The sequence below is a fragment of the Alosa pseudoharengus genome, unplaced genomic scaffold (genome assembly GCF_046254945.1).
Source record: "Alosa pseudoharengus isolate Yale_2024_CS ecotype anadromous, Long Island Sound unplaced genomic scaffold, YU_APseudo_1.1 YU_APseudo_1.1_scf_9, whole genome shotgun sequence".
NCBI classification, from domain to species: domain Eukaryota; kingdom Metazoa; phylum Chordata; class Actinopteri; order Clupeiformes; family Clupeidae; genus Alosa; species Alosa pseudoharengus.
Genome location: NW_027468881.1, coordinates 32,527,880 through 32,545,484, shown reverse-complemented (window position 1 = coordinate 32,545,484; position 17,605 = coordinate 32,527,880). Strand labels below are relative to the sequence as shown.

Here is a 17,605-nt window from a genome sequence, read left to right as displayed (position 1 = left end):
AAAACTCAAAAGGGCATTGTACAAATAAAAGGTTAAGATGCTACACAGGGGCAGCCGTGGCCTACTGGTTAGCGCTTCGGACTTGTAACCGAAGGGTTGCCGGTTCAAACCCCAACCAGTAGGCACGGCTGAAGTGCCCTTGAGCAAGGCACCTAACCCCTCACTGCTTCCCGAGCGCCGCTGTTGTTGCAGGCAGCTCACTGCGCCGGGATTAGTGTGTGCTTCACCTCACTGTGTGCTGAGTGTGTTTCACTAATTCACGGATGCAGAGACCAAATTTCCCTCACGGGATCAAAAGAGTATATATACATATACTTATATACACATTACTGTACATACTGTACAGACAGAGGGACAGACACAGATGAAACTGCACACCAGACATGATACAAACAGTTATGAAGCTGTGGAATGGGTCAGGGGCGGAGGGGAAAGCTATTATGAATAGATGTGTTTTAGGTTTTGAAGGTGGAGTGTGTTGTACAAATACGCAGTGCTAGTGGCAGGATGGAAGATGGGCATCTGTGGAACGTAGAGTGCGGGACGGTGTGTATGGGGTTAGGAGATTTGAAAGATAGGGAGGGGCCAAATTGTGGAGAGATTTGTATACAAGGAGAATGATTTTGTATTTGATGGGGTATTGAATTGGAAGCCAGTGTAGTTGCTGGAGGATGGGGGTGATGTGATCCCTTGGTCTAGTACGGCTGAGCACCCTAGCAGCAAAGTTTTGAATATATTGTATATATTGTAGGCTGTTTGTTGTTTGGATGAGATGCCAATGAGCATGGCGTTGCAGTAATCTAACCTGGAGGTGATGAAGGCATGAGTGAGAGTCTTGGCGGCAGATGGGTGAGAGAGGGACGGAGTTTAGAAATGCGTTTCAAGTGGAAGAAGGCTGTTTTGGTGATGTTTTTGATGTGTGAATCAAAGGAGAGGGTAGGATCGACTATGACACCAAGGTTTCTTAACTCTGCAGAGGCGGTGGTGAAGTAACCAGGAATGGCTAGCTGTGGATGTGCCAGTTTTTTCAGTATATGAGGGGCAGTAATGAGGGTGGATTCTGTCTTGTCTTGGTTGAGTTTTTAGAAAGTTCTGTGTCATCCAGCTATTGATGGTGTTTAGGCGGTCAACCAGGTTGGAGGCTGGTAGTGTGTCAGAGGGCTTGACTTACTGACATACTGACAATACGGAGAATGGAGTCATGGTGACATTGTCGATACTCGATATTGCTGATGCTTGCCCGGAACATCTGGTAACATTGTTGACGCAGGGTAGGAGCATCACCCTTTTGTCGGCTTTAGACGAATTGGGTAACTAGTACTGCACAATTAATAGATTTAAAATCCAAATCGCAAAAACTGCAATTAATCGTGCAGCTCATAACTCTGTCCCAATGGTTAATCTTGTCACATCTATGAGTCATCCTCCTTGTGTGACGGACACTGAAGCTTACCTAACAGGAGTGTGGTGCTTCTCATGTACTATGCAGGCTCACCAATCAGAAGTGGCCCAACTTAAAGGTGCAGTCAACGATTGCACAGGAAGTCACATTGGTTTATGTTTATATTTAAATTTACACTTTAAATTGACACTTTTTTCCAAAACAAAATACATTATATTTTAACCAAGGACCAAATAAAACATACCAGGGAGGTAGCACACCCCTCCCTGCAGTATTCCCAGAGAAATTCCACACAGGGTTTTGTTTTCGTTCAGGAGACACGGGCTGCCCCCACTTTGTTTATAGACCGATCAACTAATCACTTCATCAAGAAAATATTATTCACTCATGTTGTCTTTCAAAAATCTATCACTAAAATGACCCAATAAATACCTCGGATTCCATCACTCATTTTGTGATGGTACAAATTGGCCTCCTCACACCCAGTGACCTCTTGAAACGTCTGCATATGTTGAGCATGTGACGAGCCTTCTCGGGACATGTGGAGGAACATGCCAGTCAAAAACAACTAAAGAACACATCCCCATCACCCCTGCTTGGAGCTCTTGTGTCTGGTCCTTTCACGCTTCCCTTTCATCTGCGTCTGTCTCTGGCCTCTCTTCCATGGCAGAGTTATGGGGGGGGGGGGGGGGCGCGTGAGGAGGTCGGGACCTGAGGACCTGAGGGAGCGCTCCTGCTGTGAGGCCTGACCCCTCCGCACTGCCTGGAGGGAACAGGCCCCAACTCAGACTCCCCTCTCTCTCTCTTTCTCTGTCTCTCTCTCTCTCTCTCTCTCTCTATCTCTCTCTCTCTCTCTCTCTCTCTCTCTCTCTCTCTCTCTATTTCTCTATCCCCCCTCTCTCTACCTCTCACCCTGTTTGTCTCTCTCCTTTTCCCTCTGTTAAAGTTGTCAGGTGCTGTGCCTGAATTCAGGCATGAGTCAAGCCATATAAGACTTGAAAATAGATGATCATATATATATATATATATATATATATATATATATATATATATATATATATATATATATGGAAAACATTAAGAGACCACTGCACATTTTTCTGATGTCATCCGGTTGCTGAGTGATATTCGAATGAGTTGATGGTCATATTCAAAATCACTGCAAATTTGAATATGACTGTCAACTCATTCGAATGTCACTCAGCAACCCGTAGGATGACATCAGAAAAATGTGCAGTGGTCTCTTATTTTTTTTCCAGAGCTGTATAGATAAATATATAACGGCTTTGTAAATTTCTGATCTGATGTTGTTCTTGCTTTTTCCAAATCCAAACTTCTTCGGTCATCGCTTGCCCTTTCCCCCTGGCTTCTGTTCAGCTTCTGCACGGCTTTTGGCTGTCGTGCTCAGCATGTTGTTTGATGACTGTAAAAAGACAGTGCCTAAATCAATGCAGGTCATGGGGAGGGGAGAGCTTGTCCTGACTGGAGCCAAGTTTTTTTTATACTCACTGGAAATCTGCAATGCACACTCACTATATATGGACAGAAAAACGGCTTTCAGGAATACTAAGAATACTTCTCCTCAAGCTAGATAGATAGATAGATAGATAGATAGATAGATAGATAGATACATAGATAGATAGATACTTTATTGATCCCCAAGGGGAAATTCAAGGGTCTCAGTAGCATCAGACATCACACACAACATGCACTTACAGCAGAAATGGTAAACATAAGTATAAGTATAAACATATAACTAAACTCCACTGTACAATAAAGACAGTAGAAGATAAATATAGCTTGGTGGCGTATAGCAGATCGATGAACTTTAAAGAAACTCTGTATTTCTTCTTTATACCATGCAGCTCAACTTCATTTCATCTTTTTAATGTTGCACATCTTTGAAAGATTTACATTGTAAGCAACAGTCAAAGGATGTCTCACAAAATGCTTCGTAGCATTAAAAAAAAGGGAGAGAGAAAGGTGGGAGGTTAGGGGGACTGTTGACACTCTACAGGTAAAGTGAAAGGTTCTAAAATGACATAGTACATGGTTGTAATGTATACACAAACGTATAAGTCAATAATGGAGCATAGAGAATTTATTCAAAGCTGAATTTTCTAAAAAATTATGAAAGAAGCCAGCAGACAACAATCTAGATGAATCTAGAAATCAACAATTCTGCAACTTTCTCTCTGTTTAACATAAAGACACTTTTCATTGAGTCAGTTTCTGCTCATTTTGATGACCGCATATTCATTTGCTTCTGGAACAGCCACTGACATTGCCACCATTCTTAAGCAATGTTTTGGCAAAACATCAATTTGACAGATTTCAAACAGATAGTAATAATGAAATTACTTCTCTAGTCTAAATGCTTTGAGAGAAGAATCTTCTCCAGGTTGTCTTGGTTGTTCTGTGCCTGCTGTCAACCCCTCTCCACACACACACACACACACACCCACACACACCCCAACAAGACCTTTTTTCAGTTGATCAGCATGTGATATACTGGTTGTTTTTTGCTTTAATCAGTTAGTGCAGCCTTTCTTTGAAAATGTCAGAGAGAAAGGACTCTGTTGAATGTAGATGAAAGTTGCAGACCCAATTTTGCATGCTGTCCCGATTGGTTTCACTAAATCAATCTGTAGGACTGGTCCATGAAGAGTAGATCATTTGATGCCCTCGATGGCCTCACTCGGCTCCATCCTCTACCCTTCTGGATTTGCGTTGCCTTTTTTTATCAGCTGGCATTAAAAGGTGGAAAGCTTTGATCCCCCCCATGGTCCTCCTTTACAGTACTGCTACAAATCTGCCATTTCTTATTTCAGTCCCAAGTCCAGGTTCCTGTGGTTCCTGTTGATGTCTTGGCTCCTGTTGATGTATTTTGTCAGTTGATTACAGTGTATGTTCACAGTCATCCTCCCCAGACGACATGCGTGCCACAGAGAAAAAATGGTGTACATTTTCATCAAGGTCTTAAAATCACATGAACATTCCTCGATTGACAAATATCTGAGTGGGGGCAGGTGATGGTGACCAAAATGTAGTTTTCAAACTAAACTACTGGCCAGTGCTCGGTAAATGTCACCCTGTCAAGTATGTCCAATATTTCTACTGGTTCAAATGTGTGCTTACTTTTCTCTTCTAGTAGGCTAGTGCATGACATTAAGAACTATCTGTAATCATACTGAAGGCCAGGTGCAAGGCAGCACTATCATTTTCATTATCTGTCAAGCTGAGTTTTGGAAAATTCAAAACTAAGACCTTATATTGGATAAGAAAAATCAGTTCAGCAAAACTGACCACAGATTTTCCTTAGCTGTCAGTCACATTCAGCAAGCAGAACGGTTTCAGTAAAATAGTGAAACAACAATATTTGGTCAAATGAAGATCATAGTGAAAATCTCATTCAGTTTGATTGCCCCCATATTAGCGATGGAACTCATGAGCACACAAGTGTGATGGATTTGCCTAATATTGCAATCACCACAAATGTCCACAGTAATCTGTGATATTAGATGGATGTTTGACACAGAAATGGTAGATGAATGACTGCACTTTCTGACGGTGTATGAAATTAGAATTTACAAACATCAATAGCAGCAAAGACTATGCTCTTCATGAATTTTATGTTGATGTTTTCATCTGCGTTTGGACATGATTAGTGTTTCCATTCAGAATTTTTTTATGTTTGTACGTAACAGGCCTTAACCATAATCACTTAAGTTCTGTTAGTGTTCCTGTAGCTGGTATTATATTTGACCTTGTATTCGTTTCATGGACTCAAAGCACAATAAGTGCATTTGCAGTGTTAATTTTTTGAGGATTATTTCTAATTTAGCTGGGTGATATTTAAATGCCAGTTTACATCCCAAAATGCATGTCAACCAATTTATATATTTTAAGTAAAAAGATAAGCAGTGAATAATTGTTTGGAAAAACTATTAGAAATATGTTTTATTTAGCTGTGTACAAAGTCAAAAGGCACAAAGTGCAGGGGAATAATAAAGTAGTCTGATGAACATAGCTGATTTCGTACAGTGGGATATTTTTCAGAAAGCACTGGCGTTGTATCAGGTCATGCAAGCATCCCTAAGTTGTTTTTTCACAGGCGATTATGTCACAGGCCTGCCTCTGAGTCCTACAGACCATGAGACCTTCATAAGGGGGCTGAGGCACCTCCTGAGATCAATGTCCGCATTTTGTTGATCAAGCAATGAAGATCAACCATGTAAGATGCATTTCATTTGCTGCACAGTCCTCTGAAGTGTCCATTCATGCGAAGATGGTTTCACAAAAAACACTTGGCGTGATTATGACGCTGTTAAGTTGAATAACAACATAACCAGTCTTTATTTGGCACAATGTTCATATTATGGGCTGACCGATATTGTTGACTGCTCTGACGATGATCATCAGCAGGCAAGTCTGGTCATCTTTCGAAAAAAACATCAACAGGGTGATGCACCACCAGAACACTGAATTAATCATAGCAAAAGCAAAAAAAAATGAAAAAATGTGAATAAAGGTGTTCACAGTTTAGATACATTTTAAGAGAAAGCTTAGAGAAAGTTGAGTGCACATATTTGAATTTGAATATATTTTGGATGTAAAATTAATACTGGCATGTAAGTGCCTAGGTGTCAGTAGAAAGAGGTTTCTAGAAATGTCCAAAAATTTTGTTTGTAGTTTTTGTTTTGTTTATTTGTTTTTTAAAAGCGTAAAAAACAAATGTTGCCATCTGCAGAGATGGACTACTATTTTATATTTAGCTACACATTCAGTATTTAATTAAAAATATTAATTCATAAATAGTTTTAGTGTTCTTTGGATAGAGCAAATTTGACCACACTTCTTAAGAGCATCATCTTGCCTCTAATGTGTTGGGTCAAGCCAGCAAGGAGTTTTTATACCAGTCTGTCAGCTTAACCAGACTCACAAGCATTGTGACCATTGGTTTACTCATTTCCTTACCCTGTGTATCCATAGATGCACTTATAACCCTAAAGTGTATTACAGTATCCTCCAGACTTATTGGCACCTCTGCTAAAGTTAACTAAAAACCGGTATAAAGAATAATCTGTTGGTGATTTATTGTAATCTCACAATGAAAAAAAAAATAGAAAAAATCCAACCTTGAAGGGAAGCAAATTTATTTTGAGAAAAAGAAAAATCTCATAAAGAAATAAATATTTTTAACTAAAACATGTTGCTCACAATTATTGGCACCCCTGACAAATCTACAAAACCTAACAGAAGCTTTTTCCTGTCTAATTTAAATGTATTTAACTTAATCAGAGTTCAAAAAGTGACCTCACGGCTAATATATTATTTAGAGGGCATGCCGGGTAAAAGCCTGTCCAGTCATTTAATTACCAATGTAAACGGCAGGAGTTACTGAATGGTACAGTGACTTTGTCTGGAAGTGTGGTCTATTGTTGATGAAATGAAAATTGCGTTCTTTGGCTAGAAACACTTTAGGTGTGTTTGGCGTACAGAATAGCTATACTGAAAAGAACCCTATGCCTAGGGAGGAAAGGCCTTAGGAACCTAATTAAGGTACATGGTATCATGAACATCAAGAAAAACCTGAACATTTTCAAAGGAAATCTGTCAAGCTCTGCCAAGACACTAAAAGTTGGTCCTGATTGGATCATTCATCAGGTCAATGAACCAAAACAAAATCAAGCTTTAGACATTGCCATCTTAGTTCCCTAATCTAAACTCCATAGAAAAACAGTGGGGTGAGTCAAAGAGGAGAATGCACAAGTGTGGACCTAGGAATCTGGACGATCTGGGGAGATTTTGTAAAGACGAACGGTCTTCCCTTGCTTTGTATTCTCCAACTTTATGGGGTGTCACAGGAGAATATTACAAGCTGTTTTATTGGCAAAGGGAGGCTTAAGAAGGGACTACAAGCAGGGTTGCCAATAATTGTGAGTAACATGTTTTTGTTATGTTTTCCTTTTTCTCAGATTATTTTTTATACCGGTTTTTTGTCAACTTTAGCAGAGGTGCCAATAATTATGGAGGGTACTGTATATGCACATTTCATTTCTCATGTATGTCTGCACTTGATTCTTCATTGCATCCTTGCTTTAGTTCTTGATATGTTTTATTAAAAAAGGGTGTAAAAAGGATGGATGGATAGATGGATGGATGGATTAATGAATTGCAAGTAAGTGTGCAAGACAAATAAGTAATAAGAATTGTACCCGATTGTACTCTGGGTGTTACATCTGTCTGGTTAGGTCTGGTTTGTTTACTCATGGTATGTGGTGGTGATAGTAATTGCATGACACGTTTGAAAGCCCCCAGGCGTACACCAATTATTATAAGAATACTATGATGTTGCTGTATTTTTTTTTTCATTCAAATACTTTCCCTAAAACTCCATACATGTCAAACATGCATCTGCATGTATCTTTGGGTGGGATGAGTTTTTCCATGCTTATTTAGCACACACTGTGAGTGAACAGTTGGTGTTTCTCATCCCTGATTCAGTGTAAAAAGGCCAATTTGTAGTCAAGATGACAAGACCTGCTCAACAATAACGGACAAAAGTGATCAAGTTTGTGTCTGACGGTGCAGGCCATCCATGTCACCTGCATGTGACATTTTGCAGGCATTGTGTTTTTTGTTCTCTGTGGTGATGAGAAGAAAGTTGTTATGTCTTTAACCTTCTTGGCATTACTGCAGTTTCCTAGCTGCCTTGAATGTTCCCCATAAAAATGCAGTGCTCTCAAATTTTTTTTAGTGTCTTGATAGGTAGTTAAAAGCTGTAAAATATCAAATATGCTTACTTCTAGAGAGGAGGTCATAGTATAAGTATATATACTCTTTTGATCTCGTGAGGGAAATCTCTGAATTATCCAATCTGTGAATTAGTGAAACACACTCAGCACACAGTGAACACACAGTGAGGTGAAGCACACACTGATCCGGGCGCAGTGAGCTGCCTGCAACAACAGCGGTGCTCGGGGAGCAGTGAGGGGTTAGGTGCCTTGCTCAAGGGCACTTCAGCCGTGCCTACTGGTTGGGGTTCAAACCGGCAACCCTCCGGTTACAAGTCCGAAGCGCTAACCAGTAGGCCACGGCTGCCCCTGGTTTGTGGTATGGCATCAGTTTGCCTTGGAAATATATTGTTGTATTGTCAAAAAATCCAAATTCAAAATGCTATAGTTGATTTTTATACATGTTCTTGATACTGTTTTGTGTTTTATTTTGGCACTCTTACAACTAGAATATTATCTTGTTTCAATACATTTGATGTATTTTTGTCCATCCATGGTTGTAGGTAATTCCCTGAATCAGAAATGAATGTTTGCTATTTGTATCATGAAACATTTAAATATTTTCTCTCCTCTGTTGTGATAAATAAGTGTAGTCTAAGATGTTCATAACTGACGGCAGTCTTGAATGGCAAAAGTCTGGATATGTGAAAGAGAGTTGATTTGAAGCCAGCTTGCTGTTTGGCCGTACATGCTCCCTAGATGAGAGCGAAATGAACATGAGAGAAAATGTCATTGATTAATCACAGATGAGAGGACACCGCTACAAACTAAAGCCATGAGAGAGCCACAGGTGACTGCCATCCCAGAGGAAAATGTTACAGCAGTCTCGTCTCTGTCTCCCAGAAATAGATCAGCTTTTATTTAGAGATGACTGAATTCTAACCTATTTCTCCTAGACGTCCTTCTAAATCGTTTCTAGGAGACATAAGCAAGATAAAGAAGAAGAGGTCTTACTTTCAACATCCCTTTTGTATGGGATGGTAGAGGCCCTCTGGTCTACACACTACTCTATTCTACTCTATACGCACTCTATAAGTCCAAGGTTCTGAAAAAGGACTACAGTGCTATTATCTCCAGTGAATATATTGTTATGAAATGTCACATTGGAATGTAATGTCTAGTTGATTTGAAAATGAACCTCTGGTACACCTCATTTGAAATTGTACTCCTTTATCTATAATCCCTGTGTTCTAGTGCTCCCTGCAGGACATGTAGAACATAACACCCAGCTACCTTAGACATTCTACAAACTACACACTCAGGAAACACACTGAAAAATATGGATGGAAATTTTGGAGTGCACTGGTGGCATAGAAAGTAAATATGTAAATATTCAGTATTCAATGTCAAATCAATGGTCTATTTATTGCAACCAAAAAAACACTTTTTACTGCAACATTAGTTATCCACCCGTAGGAGGCAGTAGAGGAAAAGTAATGCTGCTAGAGTAACCTGGACAAAGGTGGGCTTCCACAAGGTGGTGCTATTGTTCCAGTCTTAAATATAGGTATCTATGATAATCTAATACAATATTTACCTATACCATGACATTTACTCGTCAGGAAAGAATCAATATATTGGAAATTGTACGTAAATATAACAAAAGTTGGCTTTTAGGCTTTTAACCACTCCAAATGACTTGATTTTAGGCTTAATCTTTCTAGATTATTTGATTTCCCTCCCTTTCATCCTAGCCCTGAGAAAGCAAAAGCAACCAGTTTTTCTTTTATTTGGTTTTCATTTTTGTGATCTAACAAGCCTACCATGTGCTCACTAATTTGTATGTGGTAAAATGTGTCATGGTAGGCAATTCAATAATGTTGAAATTGAAACCTTCATGTGCTATGGTGATTTAGCTGTAATTCCATATATAGGGTATAAAGTAGAAAAAGCATTCTGTATTCAGTAGCACACACATATCGGTGCAAATCTTAAGAAAATCAATCTGGATGATAACATTCTTGTTTGTAGAATAAAGCACTCAAAATGTATTTGGTCATTGAAAATACTATCATTGCCCCGAAGCTTTGAGTCTGTGGGCATGATTCTGAAGCACAAAAGTTACACAAAGCTGACCATTCAATCAATGGGGAAGTGCTACACTAAGATAAGCCAGCACTGGCAGGGTGATGCCAGTCATGACCTCGCTGTTTATCTTCACATAGAGATAGTGGCCTGAAAAATGGCTTGAGTTTACCTAAAAACAGGAAAAACAGCTAAACGTAAGTGTTTAGTATGTGTGATAACTGTGATAAGTATGTTACTGCTTCCTGTGTGGGATCACTTGGGGGTTCCGTGTCATGCTTGTGTAATATAGTCACTAAAAACAACAAAACAAAACACATATGTGAAACAAAACAAGACCAAACATAGATATGGCCACAATTTGAGGATAAGTTATTTTATTGCCTTAAATATATAATGAATATAGTGTTTTGCATGTTTCCCCAAAAGCAGGGGTACTGTACATATGTTCAGACAACACTCAACATACATAAACGCTCGACATATTTAAAACATATTCCTTCATTTAAGATGGATGAAAACTCCACTGTGAACAGAGAGAAACATGAGGACTAATGTAAACCACTGAGACCTCAAAAGAGAAAAATAATTAGAATATAATATATTATTTAATTTGTAGACCACTGTCAAAATCAAAATCAGACGTGGAAAAAACACTATATAACAAATAATTCTTCAACCCAGGCACTGAGGTGCCAAGTGGAGAGAGACATCAGGGATCATGAAGATTCATGAATCACATTAAGAAGGCAAAAATGGTCGTTTGTGCATGACAGCTTGCTGCAGTCCTGATTCATATAGTTATGATGCAGTGACTATCAGAGCAAACTCGTTCTGTTGGCCCCCTTGTTGAGCACTTACACGTAAATTATTCTTCACATAAACATTAACAAAACATGTTTGTACCAGTCAACCATTAACCGACAGTATATAGCAAGAGCATCTAGACAAAAAAAACAATTATGCAACTTCAATGACTTGCAAAAACAACTTATCCACTTGACATATACTTGACCATCATAAATATGCAACGATTAATCATAAAAACAAAAACAAAAAAAGCACCTTGAGTGCTAGTGATCAGTAGTGATAAGTTATAAAGTATAATACACGGATCAATACCATCTAAACAGCTCATAGTGTTTGCCATTATATTCTTACCATGAACATGGTAGACACAGACATTCTGTACAGCTAAGTTACACACTAACGTGAACAACTACTTCATGTCGTACAAAGCACCATACTAAAATACTTCTTATGTAGCAGTTTGTTGAACAATGAAAATGTTTTGGTAGAAGACCAGCTTATACCAGCTTTTGACACTCTTTGCATACACTTAACCATTATCTTCAAACACTATGATATAAAATAGAATAAATGTAAATCATAATTTTAATACTTGTCATGATGATGCAGTAAAAACAAAAAGGTTAAATATGAAAAGAAGATGACACTGGCCAATGAAACTTAAAAAGTGGGAAAAAAATTGGCTTGGTAAATTTCCAGCAAATGTGATGTCAGTTATTTTACAATACCCTAAGTAGTGTGGGGCATCAGCGAGCTATGAGTTGAGGAACCTGTACAAATATAGGTTTATAAGAGCTCGTTGTGTCCTTTTTTTTACATCAAGTGGACGGATGAGTTCTGTCTGTTATAGATATCTCCGCTCTCAGCTGCAACCCTCCTCAGCCGTCGTTTCGCACTCAGTCTCCCTGAAAAATCTGGCATAGCGGTCCAAGTAGGCCGGCCGATGGGGAAGGAGGAAGTAATGGGTGGTGCTGGCTTTTTTGCCGTCCTCCATGATGGGCAGTATGCAGGGGTTGTGGGATGGGGTCACGGCCTCGTGGGGGGCCCTGTGGGGGGCCCGGGGCTGGGCCTTGCTGACGTACTTGGGGTTGGGAGCGAAGCTCTGTGTGGGAGGCATCACCCCGTTGACATAGATGGGGAGGCTCTTGGGGCTCGGGGTGCGGCCGTAGCTTCGCGGGATGGGCTCCCGAGGGGGGACCTCAGGCGGCTTGTCGTTGTCGTTGTCGTCGTCGCCATCACTGGGCGGCGCCGGTGGGACTAATGCGGACCAGCGGTGGCGGAGCTCCGAGCTCTTGGCAGGAAGCGGTGGGATGGGAACGCGCGGCGGGACCTCGGGCTTGTCCTGCAGCTGGCCGTGGCCGAACAGCCTCAGGCTGGCCGTCTTAAAGGAGCCAGCGGGGCCGGAGTGGGTCCGACGCAGCCGGCGCTGGGGCCGGTCCGGCTGCCTGGCACAGTCTCTGGGCAGGGGCAGCTCGCGCGGCTGCTTGTGGGCGTACAGTTTCTCTTGGCCCTGAGCGCAGGCAGACTTGGCGCCCTCGTAGTAGGCATAGTTGACCTGACCGCAGCCCCGGTAGCTGCGTCGGCCGGGCGCAGCGTACCGAAAGGCCAGAGCCTTGGGGCGGTGCTCCGGCACCAGACACTGCCGGTCATCCGCGCTGGTGAAGAACTCCACCTCGTTGTCCACCCCTTCGTCTGAGGACAGGTCGGACGGGTCCGGGAGAGGAGGTAGCGGCTTGGTGGCTCTCCGAGAAGAGTGCGGGGGAATGGGCTCGTACACAGACAGTCTTTTGAATGAAGGGACCACCTGGTCACCCTCCTGATAACTTGGCATGGAGCTTTCTGGTGACAAATAAGAAAACACTCAGTGAGGAACAGGAAATCAGGAGGTTTGAAGATCACTCTGAATGAGAGATCAATAGGAATATGTTTTTTTTTTTTTTACGAATGCCTTTTTAAAAATGCCAGGGCAGTGTATAACAAAATTAAGCAAATCTTTGAGCAACTTTCATGTCAAATGCTGAGTTCAATAAATATTTATGCAACATGATGCCATTGCAATTACACGTTTATAATGTATGGAAAAATAAACACTAGATGAAATGTGAAAAAAGCATATTCATTCATAAAGTCTCATAGAATATTATCCCCTGACAAACATCAAAATAAATAGGGCAACCATTCAATATGACAAACAAAAATGTGTTTGTCACAAGGGCCAACAGCCATATCTCCAGTGCAAAATAAGCCACCAGTCTCAACATCCTATTTATTGTTCTTGAAATGAGTTATCAGCCATGCAAGTGACAATCTCTGAGCTTCCCATAACGTTCCAAACTTCCTGAGAAACATCCGCTGCAGGCTTGGGAACAAAAAGTAACAAGACAGTGATACGCGTCCACCTCTCCATAAGTCCGGATGTTAAACGTTGACTAACCAAACAGAAAATAAGTGTGAAGCCCCCCCCCCCCTTACCCTCATATCCCATAGAGGAGTCTCTGTAGTGTGTTCTGAAATTCTGTTCCATGGTTTCCGCATCAAGGCAAAAGTACAAGCTGAAACAAGAGAGGGAAATACTCTTTCAGCTATACGACAAAGTTTGTTTATCCTGCACATGCCTCAGATATTTTATTAAAAGAAATGCCTTTAATAAATCAGAACCTAAGAAAGTGAACAAAAAGACTGAGGAAGTCTATGACCAGTAAACAAACACATTATGAGGCCTGCGAGTTCAACCGACCAAGTGAAATGCTAGTTTAAATTTCTATAGCATGGTTGAGCTCTGAAGCAAAGCCAAATGCATGTGTGCTGGTTCAATGTCTATAGCACGGCTGACTGATCTGTGGGACTTAGAAACTCACTTGTTTGTTTCATGAGGATCCCAGAAGGGTTTGGCTGTGGCCATGCTGAAACACACCTCCATGTATTAGAGGAGTCTCCAAGCGACACGGGAACTGCAGGTGCCGATGCACTTAAAATTCATCATTATTTGAGGAACCCATCAATCATCAACCACTTTTGTTCAAATCACGAGAGAGCGCTTCTGGCCAACCTGGTGGAACAAAGCAAGCAAGAAGGGAAAGAACAGAGAGAGAGAGAGAGAGAAAGAAAAAAAAGAGGAGAAATTACAAATGTTTTCTTCAAGCCACTACATTTCCCTTGTGTATCCCGGCACCCCCACGCATGTCTGTAACATGAGAGGAAGAGGGGAAGCCTTTCCTAGAAGCCATCCCGAGCACATTTGGCTTCTCACCCTTTGTACATCAAAACTGAGGGAAACTTGTTTGAAGCATGGTAATTGCGCAACCCTGAGGTCACTGGTGGGCATGCTTTAGCACAGCCCCCTTCCCCTCCTTCACTTGTTCAGGCCTACCAGCCTGCCTCTGCAGTAATTACAACTCTCAACTCTCTCTTCTCTCTCTCTCTCTTCTCTCTCTCTCTCTCTCTCTCTCTCTCTTCTTTCTCTCTCTCTCTCTCTCTCTCTCTCCTCCCTCTCTCTCTCTACCTCTCTCTCTTTCTCTACCTCTCTCTCTCTCCCTCCCTCTCTCCTCCCCCTCTCTCTCTCTCTCTCTCTCTCTCTCTCTCTCCTCCCTCTCTCTCTCTCTTTCTCTCTCTACCTCTCTCTCTCCCCCCCCCCTCTCTCTCTCTCTCTCCTTCCCCCCCTCTCTCTCTCTCCTCCCTCTCTCTCTCTCTCTTTCTCTCTCTACCTCTCTCTCTCCCCCCCCCTCTCTCTCTCTCTCTCTCTCTCTCTCTCTCTCCCCCTTTCAACAGGGCAATTGTGCAACATTTCTCCTCACAGCCCTACAGACTGTGGAATGACAAACGCTTGGAATGACTGTGCCTGCGACTCTCCCACCCTGGGCCAGTCTTTTAAACATGAGCCTCTAGATGACACGCACTCTCTCTCGCACACACACACACACACACACACACACACACACACACACACACACACACACACACACACACACACAAAAGCATGCTCGTGCACAGAGTCACCTCAGTAATAAATCACCATTTGTTTGAGCTTCACCATTCAAGAATGCAGGCCAAATAGAGACATTGTGAAAATATATTAAAGTCTATTATTCTCTTATTTGCCTGTAACAATAGAAAATCTTAAAACTAGGAGCAGTTGAACAAAAGACTAAAGGTAGCCTATGATCTAATAACATAAAAATGTTAATGTTAGATACTTTGACCAATTTGGATTATATATACATTTTTGGCTTAATATATACATTTTAAAAAATTGTGTGTCTGACGGTGCTGTGGACTTTTGATTCTACAACAGGAGAAGATATCTCAAGCCAATTGTCCCCTTTCACACTGACAGAAAAAGCCATGGCCTTCACTGTGAAAAGTCCTGCATTTAGTAAACTAAGTGTCAGGTTACTGTCAAGGTAGGTGGCTGTCATAAATGCTTTAGTTTCACATTTGAGTTGATTTAGTCATGAAATATCAACCTTGCATAGGGAATATCAATCAAGTGGCATTCATGTAGAGTAACGCTTAAATATACGAAACTCTGGAACTACAGAGAGATCAAAATTAAGCCATAGTAAGTACTAGTGGAAAAAGCTATTTCCGAAGGGTCCAGTAACAGCAAGACAGGTGTGAGCGCGGTATGCACAATATGGCAATAGCATGCAATAGCCTATACAGTGGAAAGCAAACATCTTATAACCCATTTCCAAAATATTTCTTTTCTAAATGTGAAATGACCAAGGACCACATCCTCGGATGTGAATAAAATACTGAGACATATTGTGCAACTCATCACATGCGGTGAGCCTCAACTTCAGCCTAAGTCAAATATCTCCGAGAGAGGAAGAAGAACCTAGCAATAATCAATTCTACCAGCAAACAACTCAATGTGTATGAATGGGTGCACTTTGGGGGCATGAATGGCCCTTTGTATCATTGTTGTAAAGAAAAGCCCTCACATTTTCGAAAACTGAAAAGAACTCTCCCATGAGGTCAGAGCTCTGGCTTTGCCATGGAGACATCCAGGGGTAACGGAGGTACTGGCAAAAAAGCAACAGAATCACAATCAGGTGTTGACAATGACTGGTGTCACCTTTTAAGGGAAAAAATGCAGAATGGGAGCTAGAGCAGTCAGTCATTGCGGTCTATAACAATGGAACAGCTAACATACATTGTTAAACTGCTTTGGGTGGAGGACAAGTCTACACCAACACCTTAATCACAATCCATTGCTTCAACAGGTGGTCTTTCATTGTAACAAAGAAAAGTCTTTCAAGTATATTTTGTCACTTTTAAAATTGTAACATTGATGAATATATCATTTAACAGTTAGCTTTCGGCCTACATGTACAAGTAAGTTATTAAGTTATCTTGGCCCATTTAATTCAACAGTGAAATAGAAATAGAATTCTATAAATATACCTACATGTATTTATAAAAAGGTAATGGTGACCCTAATGGCCAGGACCTCTATGATCAATATTGTCATGATGAGTACATTTCACTGCAGTCAGACAGATACAAACTGTACAGTTGCCCATGTAAGGGTGATATTTGTACACTTTGTAAACAATCTATTCTTATGAAATATTGTGGCACCTAGGCAATTGTAACTCGACATCCGCCCCCACCCCCTTTAACCTGAAGAGCAAGTCCATCACTATACAAGTCATTGTTACACACGCCCTGCTACATTGTAACAGCTGACCATATAATCGTGTGACTCAGGTAGGACTCATTCCTTCCCATAGCCTAATTATTCCGGTAACACGTAGGCAAGGATATGGGCACTGTGTCTCTTTTCCAATTAAAAGTTCATTTGAATTTACAAAACTTTGCCGTATTACATTTTCTCATGCTAATAGGCATACAAACGCGCCGGTCAAATAATGCATCACGTTCCTCTAAGCAAATATGAATCATACAGTTAACTGAAATGACTGAATGACTGAAAATAATTACTTTTACACATTACAGACTAAAACACCAGAACTCGTGATTGTGTAATACGCTATATGACCTAAGTGACGTTGTTCAAGACCTGGTAGCTTGTCTACATAGTGAAATATCTTGTCAACAAAATTAAGCGCTCCTTCTCACCAGAGCGATAACATCTGGAAGATCATGAAGTTTCTCCCGAATTGTTTGTAGATCTCCTGTTCTGTCAGATAATCTTAGAAAGCTGTTGACAATGTTCACGTGTACTCCGTTTAAAACGATTTATTTCGGCTCCATTCTTTCAGTGTCTGAAGTTTCCGAGAGCTTTTATAAGCACTGGCCCTCTGACGTAGCTCCACCCGCGGTCTTAAAGACACCGTGAATAACACATTTCAGCGTCATCTGTGTATCGCGCTGCACGTACAAATCCACGGCTGGTTTTAATTTGCTCAATGAATAATGGAATAACGTAAATTAGAAAATATATCTGTAACCAACAAAATCTTCTCTAGATAGATAGATAGATAGATAGATAGATAGATAGATAGATCGTTTGTTTGTTTGATTGATTGATAGAAAGGATAGATTGATTACATGCACACATTAGATAAATACTCTACTCTAGGCTACTGATCTATACAAGATATCA

General features: G+C 40.9%; 1 protein-coding gene across 4 annotated transcripts; it reads right to left on the bottom strand.

Moving 5' to 3' along the window:
- Window positions 1-10,590: 10,590 nt before the first annotated feature.
- Window positions 10,591-17,297, bottom strand: errfi1b (ERBB receptor feedback inhibitor 1b). 4 transcript variants are annotated; one of them, XM_076276695.1, is made up of 5 exons: window positions 17,119-17,296; window positions 15,978-16,058; window positions 13,893-14,083; window positions 13,507-13,586; window positions 10,591-12,873 (listed from the first exon to the last, which is right to left on the bottom strand). In XM_076276695.1, exons 3-5 carry the CDS (start codon window positions 13,952-13,954, stop codon window positions 11,897-11,899), a joined length of 1,119 nt encoding a protein of 372 aa, XP_076132810.1. In that variant the 5' UTR covers window positions 13,955-14,083; window positions 15,978-16,058; window positions 17,119-17,296; the 3' UTR covers window positions 10,591-11,896. The 4 variants fall into 4 exon arrangements, with proteins under 4 accessions (XP_076132810.1, XP_076132809.1, XP_076132811.1 ...); XM_076276694.1 differs by lacking the exon at window positions 15,978-16,058; XM_076276696.1 differs by lacking the exons at window positions 13,507-13,586; window positions 15,978-16,058 and having other exon boundaries at window positions 17,119-17,297.
- Window positions 17,298-17,605: the final 308 nt, after the last annotated feature.